This window comes from Balaenoptera physalus, assembly GCF_965194825.1.
Source record: "Balaenoptera physalus genome assembly, chromosome: 14".
Taxonomy (NCBI): domain Eukaryota; kingdom Metazoa; phylum Chordata; class Mammalia; order Artiodactyla; family Balaenopteridae; genus Balaenoptera; species Balaenoptera physalus.
The window spans coordinates 39,234,159-39,256,160 of record NC_138893.1 but is presented as its reverse complement, the minus strand read 5'-3'; the positions used below and the strand labels follow the sequence as shown (position 1 = coordinate 39,256,160).

Here is a 22,002-nt window from a genome sequence, read left to right as displayed (position 1 = left end):
TTATAAACAACAGAAATCTATCCTTCACAGTTCTGGAGGCTAGAAGGCCAAGATCAGGGTGCCAGTATGGCTGGGTTCTAGTCAAAGCCCTCTTTGGGTTGCAGACTGCAATTTCTCTCTGTGGTGGAAAAGGCCGGGGAGCTCTGTCTGGTCTCCTTTACAAAGGCACTAATGCCATTCACCAGGGCTCCACCCTCAAGATTTAAGCACCTCCCAAAGGCCTTACCTCCTAATGCCATCACTTTAGCGATTAAGCTTCAACATACGAATTGGGGGGTGGGAGTGGCACAAAAGGTCAGCCTAGAGCACAGCCATAGTGGAAATAGTGTAACTGCCTGTTTAAAATATTCAGAAATTCAGTATTCTGGCAGAAGTTAATAAATTATAATTACTCCCTTACCCTTGCCTGGGACCAGTCTTTCTTAAACCAAGAAAGTGTCCTTACCTGGTGAGATTTTACGGACAATATTGAAGTCTCAGTCCCAGAGGAGAGCAAATAAAAGGCAAGATGTGGTTCTTGCACGATGTCACACCACGAAGGTTCACTCCTTTCACTCAAGGCGTTGATAGTTTCACAGCCAACATCTCTGGTGTGAATAAAACTGTAATTTCTCCTCAGCTATTTACACCTCAGTGAGACTGTGTTCATTAGCTGGTCCCCTGAGGAGTCTCGGAGAGCAAGGCCTTGGAGGCCTCAGGTTGAAAAAGGACAAATGTGGGAAGGTGCGTGGGTGCTGCGGGTGCGGGAGACGCCGGGGTGAAGTGGTGTTGGGGGGACTCACTGACTCTCCCACATTAGACCAAGTCACGGCCACGTACCCAGTGGCTGACACATGGGGGCGCTCAATAAATAGTCCATGAATGATTCTGGCGCTACATCCAGGCCAGCAGGCGGTGTTAGGCACTGGGGACGCGCTCTGCAGGAAACGGAGTTAGCGTCCTGCTGCCCAAGGGTGAGAAAGGCGCGCCAGGGACTGGAAGCAAGTTCTGGAAGGCGGGAGACCAGGGCGGCTCCCAGCGCGGGCCCCTGGGAGACGGTAGCTCTTGCAGATGTGGGCGCCCCGTCCCCCCGAGGGGCGCAGCCCGCGCATACTGGGGTCAGGGTCTGGCGGGGGAGGCGTCCTCGGGCCTTGGGAACTGGGTCCCGGAGCTGGTGTGGAGGCCGAAGTCCAGGTGTAGACCCGGGCAGGAGCGGGGGCCTCCGACGAGCGCCCCATCGTCCAGAGCCGCGAAGTCGGCAGGGCGCGCTCTTCAGTTCGCCTGCATGGGGAGGCCGCGTGCGGCGGGTTTGCGGACCGCGCTCTCCGGGTCACTTGGAGCGCGGTGTTAGAGCTGCGCAAACTTCGCCCAGCACGCTCTCCGGTGCCCGCGGCCAGCTTTGCCCAGGGCGCCCTCCGACGATGGCGCGCGCGACAGTTGGCCGGCTGGGCTGGGCGCGCTCTCCCCGAAGGGGCGCGCGGCGGCCTGGTGGTCTTGCGCGCGGCCGACTTTGCGGAGCGCGGAGTTCCGAGCTGGAGGCGGCGTCCGCAGCCCCGCCTGCCCGGTCCGTTTCCAGCCCCGGGCGACTCCTCCCCTGGCCGCGTAGGGGCTTTTACTTTCGCTTTCGTTCGAGCAGCCGCAGACCCTCTCGGCGGAGAGACGGAGACGGCCGCCAGCTCTGGCCTCCCGGTCGTCGAGGGAACGGTAACTTTGGCCCCCGCCTCCGCCGGCGCCTCTTCCGCCCGCCGCCGCGCTTCTGCCCTGCCTTCCCCTGCCTCCTTCCTCCCTTCCCGCCGAGCGCAGTCGGTGGGGGCCCGGTCCCTTCGGGCTATGCGGCCCCGACGGCCGGCGCTCAACTTCGGAGGAGAAGGCTCTCCGCCACCCACACCATCGCCTGCTTTTCTCAGCTTGTCCTCCCTTCCATTCTGGTCCCCGGGCTTGGGACACCCGGTACTGTTCGGGATTTGGAAAAGAAGGAGGGGTGGATTTAGGAGGGCGGGAGGGGTTCGTTCTCTCGCCTCCTTGCCCGTCAGCTGTGGGGCCTTGGCCCTCTCTTTGCTTGTCTGTGAAATGGGGTTAGTGGTGGGCCCGGGCTGACGGTTGCTGCGACGATGGAATGAGGTGATTGTGGAGCATAGCCGTGCATCTGTCAGGGCTTAGCAGGCTACACGTAAGCCGCTGTCATCTTCGTTCAGGTACCCTTGTGCACGGCTCTCGAAGATTCCTTGAGGAAGCGGAAGAAGGCAGGACTCTCAGGCTGCAGCCTTTCACCATTGTATTCAACTTCGCTTTTTGGGGGGCAGTAAAATTATATGTGGGTGATTCTGAGTCATTCCCAGCCATTTCCCTTGAACTCCTGGGCTGGCCAAGGACGTGGCCCTAACCTTAGTTTACTTACAGGCTATTTCCTCCTTTAGGGCCTATGGCCTGACCTTCATCCCAGGTAGCCCGTCACCGCCTAGGTTCATAATCCACTTCTGCTTCCTCTTAGCTCTGTGGCTTTGGGCAGGTTACTTAACCTCTCTGAGAAAACTGAAGTTTCTTCTGCAATACAGCCTCCTAGCAGTGTCATGAGCATCAGGGGACAGTGGAGTACTTCAGTGCCCAGCAGAACCCCCTCCCCCTCCAGGTGCCGGAGGTGAACGGTGGAGGTCCCCTGGGCTGCTTCTCTTTGAGCCTTTTAGGAAGATTGTCTTCATTGGGGCAAGAGTGAGGCACAAGTTGTATTATGTCACTTTTCAGGGGAAGCAGCTGCAATGAAATTCAGACAGTAGCTGGGAACTGATTTCCTACCAGATCTGTACCAGTCGCCTATTAAGTATGTATAGAAATAATCACTAGAGGAACTTTTTTTTCAGTCTCCACAAAAGCTGTTTAAAATATTAATGTGATTTTAAAATACCAGTGAGGGTTAACAGTTGAATGTTGTCTTAGTCTTGAGTTCTGTGGGCAGTGGTGATAACAGGGACTACTTACTGAACATTTAGACACCATGCTTAGCATTTTACATGCATTGCTCCATTCATCCTCATAGCCACGTGTGACTTAGGCATCACCATTTTCCCATTTTACAGATGACGAAACTCAGGAGAGGTTGATGTAAACCCCTGGAGGCGCTGATTTAAACCCCTGGTCTGTGGTTCACCATAACTGGGTTCTCAACCGCCCTCCTAGGTCCCTTTGGTTCTGTGGTCTGTCCCATATCAACAATTTATTCGGGGTCCTGAAGGATTAAAAATTTTTAAGTACATTTCAGTTGTGACATTTATAAAGAAATTTTGAGTGCCTACCATGTACCTGGCACTTTTCTATAACTGGAACTATAAAAGGATGATTAAGATAATCTACAAATAAGAGTCCTAGTGGACAATAGTAAGAGTAATAATAATAATCAGCAGAGTGCTTACAGAGAGTGCCTGACACTGTTAATGCTTCATGTGTATTATATATTCATTTATTTGAAGAGAAGATAGATGTTTTTAACAATTGAAACAATTGAATAAGCAATATTCCCTTGAATGGATGACTGCTCTTTGCAGCCTGAAGCGTTACAGAGGGGACGAATACAAGAAAATAACGCCAGGCATGCCCTCTCCAAGTAGAGCAGACTGAGATAGGCCTGAAATGTCTTGGGCTGTGAAGATAAGCAGAAATAAAAGGTCAACACCAAGTCTTGGCTTGACTGGTATGATGTGACCAAGGTCAGGCTCCCCACTCGGTCACCACTCTCATTCTGGGTGAACTTGATTTCACCCAGAAATGAAGCCCAGTCTCATAGGAATAAGAAAGTCACTGAATGTTTAGCCTTACAGATTTAACAGTAAAGCCCTAGCACTGCCTCGTTTTAGACGCACACTCTGGCAACTTGTTAGAAGGGACTCTTGCTGCCCTCCTAGACGGTAAACAGCCCCAACCCAGAAAGATGCTGTAGGTTTCACACAGAAGACCCTTCTGGCCTAGTGTTTGCAGAGAAAGTTCTGGAGATCCTCCCACCACTGAGCCATAGAAATCAGCCTGTCGCTAAGTCCAAAGCTCCCTCCAAAAATCTGGGAGGGATGCGGGATTCAAGCTGAGCCCCTCCGTCGATGGAGCATGTCAGGTGTTTAACGGACATGCAGTTCCCTGTGTCTCCCTCACTTCCACCCTCTCTGCTTCCCCTTCTCAGACCTCAGGTCAAACATTTCCTCCCCTGAGAACCCTCCCTAATTCCTCTGGGGCTAGGTCAGGTCCCCTACTGTGGCCACAAGTTGTTCAACCTCATGGCACTGATCACGGTTGTCCGTCAACATTTGTGCTGTTTATCAGTGCCCATCTCTCAACAAGGCAGGACCAGGTCAGGTGTATCCCTGGCTCCTAGCACACACCTGGTGCCTTGGACTTCCAGGAAATTTTATCTATATATAATGGTCACATTGTTATATCATCATACTTCCTAGATTCAGTCTTTAAGATTAGCCTTAGCAAAAGACTCAAGGTTTCAACACCACATGTCGAATTTAGTGTCTTTTTCTGGTGGATTTTGTATAATATTAACTTGTTAATTTTGAAAATACTTCCGTGCTTTGCTAATAACAATCCACAGTGAAAAGTAACTAAGTCTGTATAAAGGAAATGAAATAAAAATGACTGAGTGTTTTCTGCATGCGTGGACTTAACGCTCATCTCCTTTGGGGATGGGTTATCTCTGTTTTCAAGAAACATTTTGGGTTCTAATCAGAAAAATCTTACTGCCTCACAACTGGAAACAGGTTGGTGGCTATGATGGGAGGTTCACGATGTGTTGAGGAACAAGATAGCCATCGGACTTCTCATTGTCTTTGTAAAGATCCGGCTGCAGGATTCGCCCTTCCTCTCACTTCTCTCCTCACTGCCCAGCTCACCCCTAAGTAAGCTGCAAGGTGACATGATAATGCCTCTCGGGGCTCAAGGACACAAGGTTGGCATTTTGCCATCTTGGATACCTCCCCCCAGTTGGATTCCTTCTGCCCACCTCCAAGAGTCATTGCTTGTGCTCTGGGGCACGGGTATTCTGTGAGATAGATGCCATCTTGTTTTCCAGCGGTGTGAAAACATCCCTGGGTGAGCCTGACGGGAACACAGACCTGCAGCTGCCAACCTGGCCCACTGTGCGATTGCTCAGAGATAGAGATGGGCAGGAATTAGAGTCTGGAGAGGTTTCCCTTTGTTACTGAAGGCCAGTCCCTTTACGGGAAAGGACACAGGACTTGGTTTAGGAGAAACGACTCAAGGCTCTGCTTCTGACCAGCTGTGTCACTTAGCTAATTCTCTTCCCTCAGGGCGTTTGTTTCTTCCAGCTTCCCATTCAATTAATATTTATCTAGCAAATACCTTTTTTAATAAATTTATTTTATTTATTTTTACTTTTGCTTGAGTTGGGTCTTCATTGCTGCGTGCGGGCTTTCTCTAGTTGCGGCGAGGGGGGGCTACTCTTCCTTGCGGTGTGCAGGCTTCTCATTGCGGTGGCTTCTCTTGTTGCGGAGCACGGGCTCTAGGCGCGCAGGCTTCAATGGATGTGGCACGCGGGCTCAGTGGTTGTGGCGTACGGGCATAGTTGCTCCGTGGCATGTGGGATCTTCCCGGACCAGGGCTCGAACCCCTGTCCCCTGCATTAGCCTGCAGATTCTTAACCACTGCACCACCAGGGAAGCCCGATCTAGCAAATACTTTTTGTGTGCCAGGGGCCTCTGCCATGATGAACTTACATTGTCGTGTTTGAACCAAGCAATAAGTAGAGTGCAAGTAAACAAGATAAATAGAAGGGCTGTAGAGGGACTGGGGGAAGGGAGGGAGTTGGTGAGGTAGGTGTAATCCAGGAGGACCTCCTGCAAAGGTGCCATTAAACTGAATTCTAAAGGTTGAGAACTAGCCAGCTGGGCAAAGATGGCCTGTCCAGCAAACATTTGGGTGGTGACTACCAGAAAGGGAGAACCAGAAGCCCTGATGGAGGCTGAAATGAGCATAGTGGGCCCAAGGATGCTAGGAGGCTGGGAGGCCGAATGGTGTGGTGGTGAGGGGTGGGTTCTGAGTGCTTGTTTGCCGGCTTCAGATCCAAGTCTAGTTTACTAGTTACTTAGCCTGGGACTAGTTACTAACCTTTTCTAACTGCAGCTTTCTCATCTGTCAAAAGGCAGTGATCATAGGGCTGATCTAACAGCATTTGGGGGAGTGTTAAATAAGATAATGCTTATGAAACAATTAGCACAGCAAATAATAAGTGTGAGTTTCTATTCTTATTATTGCTATTTTTACTACTTAAAGTAAGGGAAGTAGAAGGTGAGTAGGGGATCCGACTGGCTGGCAGTTAATCCTAGATCAGGGGTTGGCAAACCGTTTTTGTAAAAGGCCAGGTAGTAAATATTTTGGGCTTTTTAGGCCACATGACCTCTGTCACAATTACTCAACTCTGGTTGTGGTGGGAAAGTAGCCACAGACAGCATGTAAATGAATGGGCGTGGCTATGTTCCAACTTTATTTACAAAAACAGGTGGTGAGTACTTAGAGTGAAATTTTTAGCACTGAGCACCTGTATGTAGGAAAGAAGTAAGGTCACAAATCAGTAAATTCAGCTTCAACCTTATAAAATTAGAAAAAGGAAGAACAAATAAAATTCAAAGAAAAACCAAACAAACAAAAAAACAGGTGGTGGGCCATAGTTTGTCATCGACTGCAGTACTAGATAATGAAGACCCTTAAGATCCAAGGAGTTCAGTTTAAGGTTTGAACTTTTAGATTGTAGGGATCTCATGAAGATTCTTGAGCAGGAAAATAATTTGATGGAAATCTACTCTGGTAGAACCGTGTAAAACCATCTGAAATAGAAAGAGAACTTTATACTCCAGGTCGCTGCTGTTTTTTAACTGGGTTTGAGTGATGTCGGGCAAAGGATGAGCATCTTATAACCTGTCAGGAATCTAGGGGGAGTTTCTTGTTGTTACAGACTTTGACGAACCTTCCACAGCTTCTCATAAGCAGTGAACATTTAAGAAAATCGTGAATGCTGGATCAGAAGCTCCCAGAGGGGCAAGGACTTTGCTTTCTTTGCCACTGTGTATCCAGTCTCTGGAACGAGGCCTGAAACGGAGCTGGCACTCGAGCATTTGAATGAGTTGTTGGTACAGCAGCCCTGGAGCCCAGATATGCAGTACTGGTCATCTCCAGGCTTAATTAAAAGCTGCGTCACTGAATGAGTGTTATTTAAAAATATCATGAGGCCAGGGATGCCACTGGGTACCAATTTTCTGGTTGGTTTTTTTCCTTCCAGATGGCAGACAGTCAAGAGCATATTGTGGAGCAGGGGGCTGGGGACTCAGCAAGCGATGACACAGTTGATGCGAAGCCAGACCGGTCCTCTTTTGTCCCATCACTCTTCAGGTAAGTTTCCTTCCTTGCTGAGTTAAAGAGGGACCCTGGGCCACTTCAGCCTACCACGCCTCTGCCCTCTCCACCCACCCATGCGGCAGCGGGCCTTCAGGGAAGGAGGTCTGTGCTGTGCGTGGGAGATTTGCACAGAATCCTGCCAGCTGTGTGTGACAACACTGGGGTCCCCCTGTGCACTCCCCTGTCCCCAGGGCAAGCCCAGGTATGGGGGAGCCAGGCTCTGGGGGTCTCCTGCCGCGGTGGCAGCTGCCCAGGAGTGAGGGGCTGTCCCCGTCAGAGGTGATTTGCCGCTAGCCTCCTTCGGGGCAGAGCATGGGCTGCTGCCGCCAGTGGGACCAGGCTTGGCTGAAAGGCAGAACTGAGGGCCATGGCATGGGAAGTGGTAGGGTGGCACTCTGCCGATTCCTACCTTTTCCTTTTTGGAGTTCACTTTTGAAGTTCTAAACTTTACATTTAATAACAATCATAACAGCTTCATTTGTTAAGCTTCTGTATGCCAGCTCAGTGTTGCATGTAGCCCTCACAATCCCAGGAGATGGTTCTACTCTTACCGTCATTTAACAGGTAGCTAAACTGAGGCATTAAGAGGATTAGTAGCCTGCCTTTCTGGTGGCAGTTAATAAATGGTAGAGCTGAGATTAGAACCCAAACGGTACCAGCACCACTCCCTTAACAGCTCTGCCGTGCTTTCTATTTAAAAGTAGGGGGCTTCCCTGGTGGCGCAGTGGTTGAGAATCTGCCTGCTAATGCAGGGAACACGGGTTCGAGCCCTGGTCTGGGAGGATCCCACATGCCGCGGAGCGGCTGGGCCCGTGAGCCACAATTACTGAGCCTGCGTGTCTGGAGCCTGTGCTCCGCAACAAGAGAGGCCGCGATAGTGAGAGGCCCGCGCACAGCGATGAAGAGTGACCCCCACTTGCCACAACTAGTGAAAGCCCTCGCACAGAAACGAAGACCCAACATAGCCATAAATTAAAAATAAATAAATAAATAAAAATTTAAAAAAAAAAATAAAAGTTTAAAAAAAAAAAATAAATAAAAGTAGGGCTGCAGGGACGTGGAGGAGCCCCTTCCCTCCCCTCCTTAACCTTGGTCATGGAGGGGCAGTGAGTGGTATTCCCTGGCAAAGAGGCAGGAGTGGTCTGTGCGTCAGAGCATCAGACTTCTCCGTAGCTCCTAAACCAAGCCCCACGGCAGAGGGACAGCGAGGGGGATAAAGGGTGAGGTTAGGGAGTGCTTCCAAGCTGTGTTCGGGAGGGTAAGAGCTGGTGATGAGGGGCATTCTGGCTCCCTGCAACATCCCACAGAGATCCTTTGGTCATGTCATCCCAGACATGACTCAGAGAAGTGGGAAGGCCTCGGCATCCTGGATCCAAGTTCCGTTGGCACTGGTTGCCATTGAGGGTCAAAGATATCTGATGAGATGACCAGAAAATACAGCTCCAATTACTGAAAACTTTTCAAAGCCATGAGTTCAAGTGGTCCAGGCTAAGCCACTCCCCAGTGCAAACCCTTTAGAGCAGTGGCCTTCCAATGTTTTTGCTCACATACCCCCCAAATAATGTAAAACTACACACTCCCTCAAAATAGTTGCAGAGGATGTAGTAATATTTCACTTTTCCCATCTCTCTGAGTATTCAGGTTAAGCAGGTTGCCTCTAAGTGAAAGAGAAACAGGAATTGTATAACAGCCATTTCATAAGTCTTAGCTGATGCGGCAGTTTCTAAGTCATCTAAGATTTCAGGGTGGGTGAGAAGTCCACCCTTCTCCTCTCTAGTGGGAGATGGGAAACTGGGAAAGGGGAGGTGGTATCATATTCAGGCAGACCAGTTTTAGGAAAAATACAAATGGAAATTGAGGATCTGGCAATTCATTCACTTAAAATTGTCTTGTCTGCACCCCTTGGAAAATCTCTGAGTACCCTGGTTGGAGACCACTGCCTTAAAGACCCATCATTTTGCAAAAATAGGTGTGGTCTGTGATGTGGGTTTTTTTTACCCCCTTAAGTTCTTTGGAAAAGTAAATAAGCCTGGATAATCTTCTGTATTCTGGTCCACTATACCTTTTTTTATAGTGTGGCTGATATTGATGTCAAGCTACATATTATGAAAATAAACAGTGAATATTTAAATGAAATACTTACAAAATATTTAAATTAAATTCCATTTTAACTGCATTTTAAATTCCAATAAACTGCTTATTTTAGTTTTATGAATTGCAAGACACGATTGTTGAATTATTAAATGTATTTGAACTACAATAAATGTCAATTTAATGCCTTATTCATCTAGGTTGTGAAGTGTTAGTTGTTTATTTTCTTTGCCTTCTCTAGGCATCTGACTCGTACCCATGTGTTAGGTTGTACACGGACCGTCTACCAAATAGGCAATCAATGCAAATAAAATTCAATCAGGATTTGCGACATACCCGTAAAATTTAGATTTTTCCTTCCTTTTTTTTTTAACTTCAGCAGGATAGAAGGTCCTTTCATCTAGTAAAGTTATCATTGGCTTTAAAATTAATCACTTGAGATGCCATTTTTGGTCACATCCATTATTTCGTTTATTCATTAAATACTTGCGGCGTGACAGAGAGAACTCAAGTCCTTTGCCCCAAATCCCATGGTTGATTAGTGGCAGAACCAGGATTTGAACCTGTATTCACCTGCCTCTCAAAACCAAGCTCTCGACCACCAGTCTCTGTTGCCGCCTTTGTGTACCTGGTCCTGTGTGTGGCCCTGGCGCTGCAGCCAGGAGCAAGAACAGCGAGGTCAACGTGGCCCTTGCTGCACTCACATTCTGGTGGGGAAGGCAGACATGGAGCCAGTAACTGCGGTGTGATGACCCCCGGAGGGGACAGAGCAGAGACAAGGGGAGATGGGCTGAGCCAGATTTTAGCAGGACCTGTCTGCAGGTCACGTAAAGGATTTGGAATCAATCCTAAGGACGGCTAAGTCACTAAAGGGTTTTAGCTGTAGAGTGACTTGATCGATTACACCTACGGAAACCCACAAGACCACTCGAGCTGCAGCATGGAGGGGAGTGCCCTGAGGAGGGGTTTGTGGTGAGGGGACGTGAGTTAGGAGTCCATTGCTGCTCCCCAGGCCAGAGTGGATGGTGTAGATGGAGCGGGACCAGGGCTTCCAGAGGTGCCTGGGAGGTAGAAGCCACCAGACTTTGACCAAGTGGAAGGAGAGGGCCGAAGAAGGGAGGGACGAAGAGGCAAGTGGCACCTGCACCCCTGGGAATAGTTGAAGGCGGCTCGTGCCCACTGAGCCCCCTTGCTCAGCAAAGAGGGAAAGCCGTGTATATTTCTAGTGTCACAGTGACAGAACTGCACCAGCATTTGCTGCCTCTCAGTGTTCCCCTGATCGTGCCTGCTGCCTCGGCTTTGCTGACTGAGACCTCTTGAGAAACTTGGCTGGCGTCAGGGACCTTGTATATGATGGGGTGAGACTCTAAGTGTGATTAAAACAGGGTGATCTGAAGCAAAGAGGGAGTGTCCCTTATCACACCTGACCCATGGACACCCCGCACGTACCCTCTGTGCCTTAAGGATTCTAACTGGGATTGTTACCTGTGACTCACTGGGGCAACCTGAACACAGCACTAGATGCTGGTTGTTTCCTGCAAATCTGGCAGGTGTGCAGTAGCCCCGCCCATGGCCCCCGCTGTGGTGCGTGGGGAACTTTGCTTCCCACACTTCAGAGGTGTGGGTGCAGCCTGGGGGAACATCAGTGGCTGCTCCCTGCAGCTGACGGCAGGCACCTTCCCCCTCCCATCCCATCCCCAGTTCCCTTCTCTAAGCATCAGAATTGCAGGGAGGTAAGGCAGTGGAGGGGGCAGTAGCACCCCCATCCGTCTCTAGTCGAGGACCCTCACCCTCCTCTGGAAACCTCAAGGATTCTGGGAAACGAAAAGACGCCTCTTTTCCCCCCAAAAGCCTGGACGGGACTCAGGTGGTCCCAAACCCTCACACTTGTCTTGGCTGTTTTGTGTCAGTGCCACTAGATGGCATGACAACATCATTTTATTTCCATTTTGCTGGGCCCTGAATAAACCAGGCGGTTCCTTAATTCACTTTTCTTAAAAAAAAAAAAAATTGATTGAAATATCTTCTACTTATCTGATTATTGGAGAACATTTGAAAAAACACAGAAAACCACAAAGGAAAAATATTGAGAATGTAAATTTTACATTAGTAAAGTACTTGGACTTAAAAAATAATGACTTAGAAGAAATAAGTACTGTCTGCCCTCTGATCCGCATCCGTGGATCTAACCAACTGTGGACCAAAAATATTGGGAGTGGAAATTCCAGAAAGTTCCAAAAAGCAAAACTTGAATTTGCTGAGTGCCAGCAACTATTTACATAGTATTTACATTGTTTTAGGGATTATAAGTAAACTAGAGATAATTTAAGGTATAAGGGAGGATGTGCATATGTTATATGCAAATACTACTCCATTTGAAATACGGGACTTGAGCATCCGAGGATTTTGGTATCCTCAAGGGTCCTGGAACCAATCTCCTCGGATACGAAGGGCCAACTGTGTGTGCACAGTCTGTGTTCATTATGAGCCGTAGTTGATGAACAAGGCATCCTGTCATCTGCGAACTTGAAGAGGGATCCGTCTTGATGTAAAGGTAACCCTAGATCCTGGCCCTGGTTACCTGTCATGCAAGTCAACGATGTGGTCCCTGCCCTGGATAGAAACTCAAGTTCTTAGTGAATATCTAGGCACGGGTATAGAAAATAGCTAACAACAGGAAGTAACTGATTGCAGAATTGTAGAGTATTGGGAGCTGTGGGAGGCTGGGAGAGGAAGGATGAGGGCGGGCCTGGAGGAGTTGGGACTTGTCAGAGAAAAGGCAGTGGGGTTATCAGGGCACTAGAAGAGCCTGCCTGCCGGGGCCAGAGCCGTGGTGATAATGATGGCCAGGCCCCACGGCACAGGTCTGGGAAAGTGGGTAGAGCCCTTGGACGGGCTGAGTTTGATCCTGGTGGCACCACTGAGAGCCATTGCACGTGTAAGACCAAGCCCTGCCCAGTAGCCTGGAAGATGTCCCCCTTCCAGGAACACTTCAGCTGTGAAATCAGAGGCTCCTTCCTGAGTTCTGCTCAAGGTCACTGTTAAAGGAAATAAAAAACAAAGTAGCAAACAGATTGCACATGCTCTCAAATTTCCCCAGAGCCTTGGTGGAGCCCCTGGTGTCCCTGCCGTGGGGGGGTGGGGGGTGTATTTATCCTTCCAGTTCCCTGGTGAAGAGGGCAGGAGAAAAGGCTTGTTTTCAAAGCTTGATAAGCTCCCTACTTTTGAAGCACAGGCTCAGATCCCATGAGCTTTCTCCTGTGTATCATCTTTGTGTTCTGACCTTTGTCCTCCTGGAGCGTGTTTCATAAATGCCACTTGGTTGTAATTCTTCTTTCTCCTGGGCTGCAACTTGAGTTTCTCCACCAATTGTGTTATATGTAAACAGGTCCCTATTTTTTTTTTTTTAAAAGTGTTATTTGTGTAATTATAAGAAAGATCCAGGTGGCCTGCCTGTTCATTTGGAGGCGGGTAGGGGAAGTGTTTCAGAAGAAGCAATGCTTTGGAATTGGAGAAAAGAGCAAAGAAAGCAGACCTCAGCTCATCCCAAGGACTATGTCCCTAATTAAGGAAAAGCAGAGGCCAGGTCTGAGCCCCCTAAAGAGAAAAAGAACGTTAAAACATACCCAGGCAGTTTACTTTTCAGTAAAGGAAGCCTTCAGATTCAGACTCCAGAATACTGGATGCCTGTCTCCCAACTTTTTATATAAAGAGTAATAAAGATTTAATGCCATATTTGAAGTAGTCATGATACCACTTAAAATGACAGCAGTGCTGGTGTGGAGTTGGACAACCTAGGTTCAGATCCTGGCCCTGAGTCCCACTCTTTAGTTGAACAATTAGAGCAGGTGTTTTGACCTTTTGAGCCTCAGTTCCCTCATTTGCATGATAGGGATATGAATACCTATCCACTGGGTTGTTTGTGAGAATTAAATTACCTGATAAGGGAGAAATCATAGAATCATAATTTCAAACCGGAAGACTCCTTGAAAGGTAATTTATCCAGTTCCCCTTCTGTGTAACGATCAAAGAAAGTGAAGGCCAGAGAGGTAAAGTCCTCTATCCATAGTCACCCAACAGGACCAAGACCCAGGTCTAATTTGGGGTCCATTTTCCCCCCGCCCCTTACATCAAGTGCCACCCACAGGTGCAGTGGCATCTAGCTATTCAACCATATTAATCCACCAGTGGGGTGGTTTTTTTCTTCCACCCAAGTGGGTCAGCAAATTTAATTCTTCATTGAAACTGCTCCCTTTCTGCTTCACTTCAGCTGAGAGATGGTATACAGACAGCATTTCAACAGGGCTAGTGATGGGGTTTCTGATAAAGAGGGCCACGTGCCCATTTCAGGAGCAGCGAGCCACACCTCTGAACCATGGTCACGGGGTCTAAATCTTTGAAGCCATGACTTCTACGTGTGTAGAATACCTCTAGTTATTTTAGATTATTGCTTTTCTAGAGGGGAAAAAATAAGCTCTAAAATTAACAGAAAAAGCGAGGAAGGGAGGTAAATGTCAGGTTTCCATAGTGATAGAACTTTTAAAACACCGTTAGTGTAGAATTAAGTCCAGTAATAGAAGAGTACTATGAAAATAAGCCCCGTTGCTTCTCAAGGGAGCTCATAATCACAAATAAGAAATGTGCATTATGGCCTTGCACGTTCAAAGCCCAAGCTTGCTGGTGCTTGGGGCTTTCTGTCTGGCCTGCATCTGATAGGGTGAGTTTGTATACTGCTCAGCTGAAAGTGAAGAAGACAGATGAAGTGGTTGTGTAAGAATCAAGACTGAAGTGTGTGAGCTGTTCGCAGTTCTGGAGCTTGCAGCCACAGTACAGACACCACTGTGTCTCCCACTTCATTCTAGGCTATTTAAAGAGAATTCATTCCTTTATTTCCCCCAAATGATTTTTTTCTTTGAGTCATTTGTCAATTTTTATTGCCAGAGGTCTCTGTTCTTTTTCTAAGGGGGAAGTTGGAAACGTGGAGGCCGATAATTCTTCTCCTTAGCCTATTTTAAACTGACTTTGTTTCCCAGTGTAAGTGTACTTTTGCAAATTGAGTTTCAGAGAAGAATGTACGAAGCCAGTTTTTTCTCCTTCACAAACCTGAGGAATAGCAACTGATTAGGAGGTTTCCCAGGAGTGCAGGTGTTATAACTCCCCTTCATCAGCTCCACACCTTTCATTGACTGTGACCTTGAACCAGGAAATTGAGAAAAGCATTGCTTAATAATTTTGGTTTTTATGCATCCACCTCTTCCTCATTGCATTTGGAGGGGTGAAATGGGAAAGTGTCGTAACTCCTGAGTCATTCGCTTTATCCAAGACCCTTGAAAAATGTTTATATGCCTCACTTGAAAATTAAAGTATTTGGTATGCCTCTGTGGTCTTTTATTTTATTCTTATATTACTACCTTGAGGACCTTTAAAAGGAAAAAAATAACCTAATGAATTTGAACTCTCTGATTCAGCACAAACTCACTTCCTATTTTTGCTCACTCACATATAACTTTACATACTTTGCACTTCCTATGTGTGCTGTTTTGCCACCTTTTGTAGATTTGGCACTTCGGTGGGTTGCCCACATCTGCGTGCTCATCACTTTAAATAGCTGTGTAGTATTTTATTCTCCTGATACTCTGTCCCCTGCTTAGCCACTTCCCCATTGTTTCCAGTTTTTCCCTCTCAGAGATGGTGCTATTGGCTGCATCTTTGTGGAAATGTGGGTTTTTTCCCATGGGACCCCAAGTTCCTAGGAAGTCGCTTTTTCTCTAGGGAGCTGTCCTGGAGTGGGGAGCATGCAGCCACGTGGAGCCTGGGCATTTCTGCCGGTCAGCAGAGAAGGGGGAGGCCAGTGTGACTTTCCCAGCCCCAGTGTGAATGGTCCTGTGGAAAACTCCAGCGTGCAGTTCACTGCTGATTCAGTCACAGGCCTTCAGGGCCGGGCGGACTGTGCCAATCTTCTGCCCCGAGCATGTTGAGTTTTTATTATTTCAGAGAAGAAGGAAACTCGCTGCCGGTCATCGCAGGGCGAAGCCTAGTTCTGATGCAGAGGGGGTTGCTTTCAGATGGAGACATGAGGTACCACCTTCACTCTGTCCCTTCCTCTCCGTCTTGTTCTGTGCCTTGGTATGTCAGGACTGCTGGGAATGCCCTCTACTGAAATCCTGAAACCATGAATGAATCATCCCAAAAATATTTAGACAAAGCAGCTACAAAAACCAGAGCTCTAGTTCCGAATGAGGCAGCCCTGGGGAAATGTGTGCCTGGTGGTGTGTTTACTTTCATGCTGATGAATGTCTGCAAACAGACAGAGCTACTGGGAATCCTATTCATGGAGACACTTTAGAAAATAAATAGGAGCCAGTTTGCGTGCTTATATTCCCTTCCAAATATAGAAAGGTGTCATTCACGTTTCGAGCAGCCTGGGGGATCTGTAAGAAGATAAAACCTGTATTTATTCACTCTGGTGATGGGGAAAATTATACTTGTACCCAGAGTGGATTGTAAAAATTTTTCGTGCACTTTCTGAGGCTTTTCACTTCTTTGTATAGTAGGTACAGTATTTTTATCTTATAATGTTTTCTGGTATGTGTTACTGTAGACTGTTCAAGGAAGTCTTTCTATATAAATAACTATCAGAGCTTGGTGGTAATTCTTTGCCTCTTGATTTTGCTGAAATGACTGCGAAATCTGAGGTTCCAAAAAATGACTCTCGACCTGAGAAGTTAGGATAATCTCGGTCCTTCCTGATAATCAATGCTGGCATTATCTGTGTTCCTAGCAGAGATTTGAGCTTACCAAAACATATCTGGGAAATGAAGATAGTGGTCCTTGCACATATGAGCGAGGAAATACAACACCAGCAAACATGAAGGATGGTTAGGAAGCGCCATAGTTAGCCAACCTGCTTGTGTAAATTAACTGCTCATTGTATTTGAGTGCACACTTGAATGCACTTCCTAAGTCAGTCTTTCTACCAGGCTTTTGTAGTTGTTGTGACCTTGCTTGTCCAGCCCTAACCAAGCACAGTGATTTCGTGGCCAGATTTGTTGTTTTAAAATCTGCAGCCAATTGTATATAACACATGAGCTTTTAAGAGGATTTGGACCTTTTAATTCACTGGTCTGGTTTATCATAGCCTTGCACTTAACAGCAGGTTCCAAAACCAGAATCCTGTGTTTCTCCTCAGTGTAGTAATCTTGGCCAATGTGTTCAGAATGTAAAAAAGTCAAGTTAAAGACTGAGATTATCAACACAAAATTAGCAAAGGGAGGGAACAAAATGGGTCCTGGCGAGGGTACAATGGGAAGTGATAGAATCTGGCTTTAAAAATACCCTGGCCAGCCTTTATTTGTTACATCTTCCCATACCTCTCGTTTGTACTTTGCAGAACAAATGGGGGTAATGGTTATTAACATACTTTGTAAAGCATAAAACCCTGTTAAAAAATATGAATGAAACAACAAGGCCCTACTGTATAGCACAGGGAACTGTATTCAATATCCTTTGATGAAACCATAATGGAAAAGAATATGAAAAAGAATGTATATATATACATGTAACTGAATCACTTTGCTGTACAGCAGAAATTAACACAACATTGTAAATCAACTATACTTCAATAAAATAAATTTAAAAAATATATCAGTGATACTTGTTCCTGGTGACTTAGGGACCATCTTACGTGGTTCCTCCACCATTTGTACCGTTTGTCAGATTCAGGAGAAAGGCTGGTTTCCACTGATCTGAACTTGAACGAAGTGCGGGTGCCCACCTGTTGGGGTCTGTGTAACGGCAGTTCTCACGTGTGCTAGCGTCTTCTGCAGAAAAGGCCAAATGAACCCAGGATGACAAGAACAGCCACTTTTAGAAAATCTTGTCTTTGGGGGAGGATCGCCAGCTGAAGAAGTTTCTAATCTGGATCCTTGAAAGCTTCTTATCACCCTGTTCATTCCCACCCCGGCGCCCACCCCTGGAGAACCTGCGGTGCTGAGCTGTGGATCAGACCACTGCCATCTCTCTGCAGTTGGCTGATTAATGAGCACCATCTCTTTGGAGCCCTTGAGGGCCTTGCTTCTGTCCAACAGCAGTCGTTTATCTGATGATCTGCTTGGCTCTGACCATTGATCTCCAAACAAACAGTAACTCTTTATGAGCTGCTAGCACTTCGGTCACAGAGCTCACCTCCCCCGACTGTGCTGATAGTGAGTTACAGGGCCACCAAGGCGGTGCTGGGGACTCACCCAAACATTGTGCAAACAAGGGAGAATAAGGATGGCATTGCTTGCAACGTGACATTTCCTGGAAGCGTTTTGGTTGTGCTGTTAATTTCGGTTTAACGTTCAGCTCGGCTGTCACCTCTGGGAGACCTTGCGGGTTTCGTGGAGAGCCATAAATCCCACACATGACCCTAAATATAACCACGCTGCTGCCCAGGGCCGCCTTCCACAGGCTGTACTCCCCGAGGCATATCTCATTTGACTTTCTAGCCAAGAGCTAAGGGGCCCAAAGGCTGCAGCTATATAGAGAGCGGTGTTTGACAGGGTGGGACGAGCTGGTACTCTGTACCCTGCCCGGGAGGAAGAGGGACTAGCCCGCAGGGACCTCTGCTTCCATGGGCTCTGGAAGTAACGAAGGGGCTTGAAACAAGAGTGGAGACTGCAGTGAAAGGTGAGGGCCAAGCGGGCCCAGGCAGTGGGCACACAGGCTGGTGCTGAGGCCCTCAGGCTTCAGAGGATATGAGCGTCTCCAGGACAATACCCAGGCCTGGCTCTGATCCCCTGGGTCTAGGGTGAGGCCTGGGAACCTGAATTTTAACAGAGAAATCCTGGAGAAGGGACTTGGTGTCAGACCTCAGAATAAACCTGGACACTACCCCTGCCTAGCTTTGTGATCTTGGACGAGCTAATGTAATCTTTTTCTATGAGATATGGAGTTAATGTCTCACAGGGTTGTTGTAAAGATTACATGAGATAATATATGTAAAGCGGTAAGTGTTCAAAAAGTGGTACTTATTAGAACTTTATTGATTATTGTTGTTACTATTGACACGTAGAGGAAGAAGGCTAGGGAGAGGGGTAAAATCACAGTGGAAACCAGAAAAATGGGGTGTCCAGGGACGCCTTTCAACAATTCGCACAAAAAAGTATGAATCCAAAAAATCCAAAAAGTAATTTTCAAAACAGGTCTTGAAATCCACTTGCAGCAAGTGATTTTTAACTATTAAATAATAATTTTTATTTTAATCTTTTGAGTAGTTAACTTATTCATAGATAGAAAAAGAGATACACAGTCAAAATTCTTTCTCCTTCCTGCTGTCCTGCTCTGGGCTCCAGAACACAGGTAACCACTTTTGATGCTATTTAATAAATAACATGAGTAATAATAATGATGTTTATTTATTCAGTACAACTTACTACATGCCGCACACTGTTCTAAGTGCTTTGTGAATATTAACTTCTTTACGAGCTCTGAGGCAGATGCTATAATTTTGTCCTTTTTACAAATGAGGAAGCTGAAGCCCAGAGAGGTTAATACGTAACTTGCCCACGATCATTCAGCTCTGTGGTGGGGCAGGGTTTCAAACCCAGGCAGTCCAGCCCCAGAATCCATGGATTTATCCTTTATATCATCCTGCAAGAGTCTGTTTATGCAAATACAAGCAAGATACGAATTTTTCCTGACACGTAGCACACTGTTCTCATTGTTTTGCCCCTTTGTTTTGTTCCACCCTTAACACTGCTTATTACAAATCATCCCACATCAGGATAGGGAGAGCTTCCTCATGATTTTAACAATACTGTGTGGTTTAGATTCAAGACCCTCCCTTTTACAGTCCAGCTAGGAAGTAGAGGCCGAATTAGATCTTGATACTTGCCCTGCTGGTTATTATGGGAGTGAGTGGCAACTGAATAAACTTAGGTCTGCCAACCAGGTCTTTTCATTGAGGCCTGCTATTAAGGTTCAAAACTGGACATGGGAACCCCAGGGGGAAAAAATGGAAGAGAACTTGTCAGTCCAAAAGTGTTTCCAAATAGTATTAGGGGTCACACACAAAAGAAAGACTCAAGCAAAGCGATTGCCCTGTGTTCCTGCGGAATCAGCTACTGGGGCTCCCTAACGTAAGCCCCTCTCAGGAATCAGCCCCCTTCCTATATGTGAGGCTGTACTTAATTCATGTCTCTGCAGCAGCCTGGCAACAGCAGCTGGCAAAGTGGAAGAGATGGCATTGCTCCCACAAGAGGGAAAATGGGGTGAAAGGGAGATAGATAATCCCCAGGAGAAGGGACCCCAAAGCCTCACACCTAGTAGGTGGTAGACTCTAGTCTCTTGGACTCTTTTACTTGCGGAATCTATCCATAGGCAATAGACTTTAGTCCACCTGGTTTTTTCCTGGCTCCTTTCCCCTGGTGACTTCTCGACAATCATTTCTTCCTCTTATTTGTCTCTCGTTACATGCTTTAAGCTAATCATCAGGGTTTGCTTCCCCAGACTTAAGCTACAGATGGAGTTTTCCCAAAGCCAGTGCCTCTTAGGAAGATGAGCTCAATGGGATCAAGTTGATATTCACTCTCTGATACACATCTTTGGTCTGGGAAGACCTGAGTTTAACAAAAAGCTATTTGAGTTAGAAGGAAAAATTAATATGGACTGACTCAAATCCAGAAAGAAGAAGCAGATATTAAGTTCATTTTGAAAAATGAGAATTCAGTTTAGGGGAAGGATAAGAAAGGGAAATTTTCCTTATCTCCCTTGAGATATTTACTGGGGATAAGAATCACATTTCATATTCCTTTTTAAGGTATTTTTTATAACCATGGAAAGTGTTTTCTTTAAAGTGTGTATATCTTTATATACACACTTTTGTGTTCCTTTTTTTTAAGCAGTTAGTTTTCCAAATTCTATTCTGATAGAAACAGAGTCCTTTTCTTTTTTGTGTAAGTTATATCTGAGCCTGTTTTTCTTATAAAAAATGCTCACTGCTGTAGTTGGGCTTATGGCAGCCTAAAAAATTCACAGCTTGTTTATAATTTGGATATCATTGTACAGTTTGTTTTAAAATAGTCTGTATTGCAGAAGACAGAAGTGAAATTTTCTCTCATAAAGGGCATAAACTTGACCTCCAGCCTGCCAGACGTAATGCTCCTCTTGTTAGGGTCTTCGAGTGGGCTTAAATTAGCTAAAGTCCTCTCAGGAGCCAATGACAAAATGCAGGTGAGAATTTTATCAAGATCCCAGCCCATAATAAGCCCTGACAAACGCTAATTGTTGTTATTATTACCTATAAAATGGGTGTGATTATGCCCCCTCCACCTACCTCAGAGATGTCAGTTGAAGACCGACATCTTTCTGACTTACCTCACTCTGTATGACAGAGTGTTTTTCTCTTTCTGACTTACTTCACTCCGTATGACAGACTCTAGGTCCATCCACCTCACTACAAATAACTCAATTTTGTTTCTTTTTATGGCTGAGTAATATTCCATTGTATATATATGCCACATCTTCTTTATCCATTCATCTGTCGATGGACATTTAGGTTGCTTCCATGTCCTGGCTATTGTAAATAGAGCTGCAATGAACATTGTGGTACATGACTCTTTTTGAATTATGGTTTTCTCAGGATATATGCCCAGTAGTGGGATTGCTGGGTCATATGGTAGTTCTATTTTTAGTTTTTTAAGGAACCTCCATACTGTTCTCCATAGTGGCTGTATCAATTTACATTCCCACCAACAGTGCAAGAGGGTTCTCTTTTCTCCACACCCTCTCCAGCATTTATTGTTTCTAGATTTTTTTGATGATGGCCATTCTGACTGGTGTGAGGTGATACCTCATTGTAGTTTTGATTTGCATTTCTCTAATGATTAATGATGTTGAGCACTCTTTCATGTGTTTGTTGGCAATCTGTATACCTTCTTTGGAGAAATGTCTATTTAGGTCTTCTGCCCATTTTTGGATTGGGTTGTTTGTTTTTTTGATATTGAGCTGCATGAGCTGCTTGTAAATTTTGGAGATTAATCCTTTGTCAGTTGCTTCATTTGCAAATATTTTCTCCCATTCTGAGGGTTGTCTTCTCATCTTGTTTATGGTTTCCTTTGCTGTGCAAAAGCTTTTAAGTTTCATTAGGTCCCATTTGTTTATTTTTGTTTTTATTTCCATTTCTCTAGGAAGTGGGTCAAAAAGGATCTTGCTGTGATTTATGTCATAGAATGTTCTGCCTATGTTTTGAGAGGGGAGACTTTAGAAGGTAGGAGACCAGACTGAGGGCATTTCTCTTTTAGAAATAAAATGATACGACGGAAGAAATTTGGCCTTATAAAAGTGGAGGATAAAGTCATGTTGAGGTTGAAAACAGCAATATGGAATCTGAAGTTTCGACTTAACATAGCTAACCTGTAATCTGGACCAAAGTAGGAGGAGAAAGGGGAAAGGCCACATCCTTTCAGAGATTCTGAGAAACTCAGATAGCATTCAATGAAAACTCAGAGTAAAATACCCTTGGACCCACATTCATCAGGGAACAAGCTCAGT

General features: G+C 46.2%; 1 protein-coding gene across 6 annotated transcripts in view; it reads left to right on the top strand.

Moving 5' to 3' along the window:
- Positions 1 to 741: 741 nt before the first annotated feature.
- The window catches only part of CASP7 (caspase 7), a 43,017-nt gene continuing 21,756 nt past the window's right edge, over positions 742 to 22,002 (top strand). The window contains exons 1-3 of one of the 6 annotated variants that reach the window (XM_082424039.1): positions 903 to 953; positions 1,616 to 1,683; positions 7,262 to 7,371. In XM_082424039.1, the coding sequence (XP_082280165.1) occupies positions 7,262 to 7,371 (110 nt within the window). In that variant the 5' untranslated portion in view covers positions 903 to 953; positions 1,616 to 1,683. The other 5 variants (XM_082424040.1, XM_082424038.1, XM_082424043.1 and 2 more) reach the window with 5 other exon arrangements.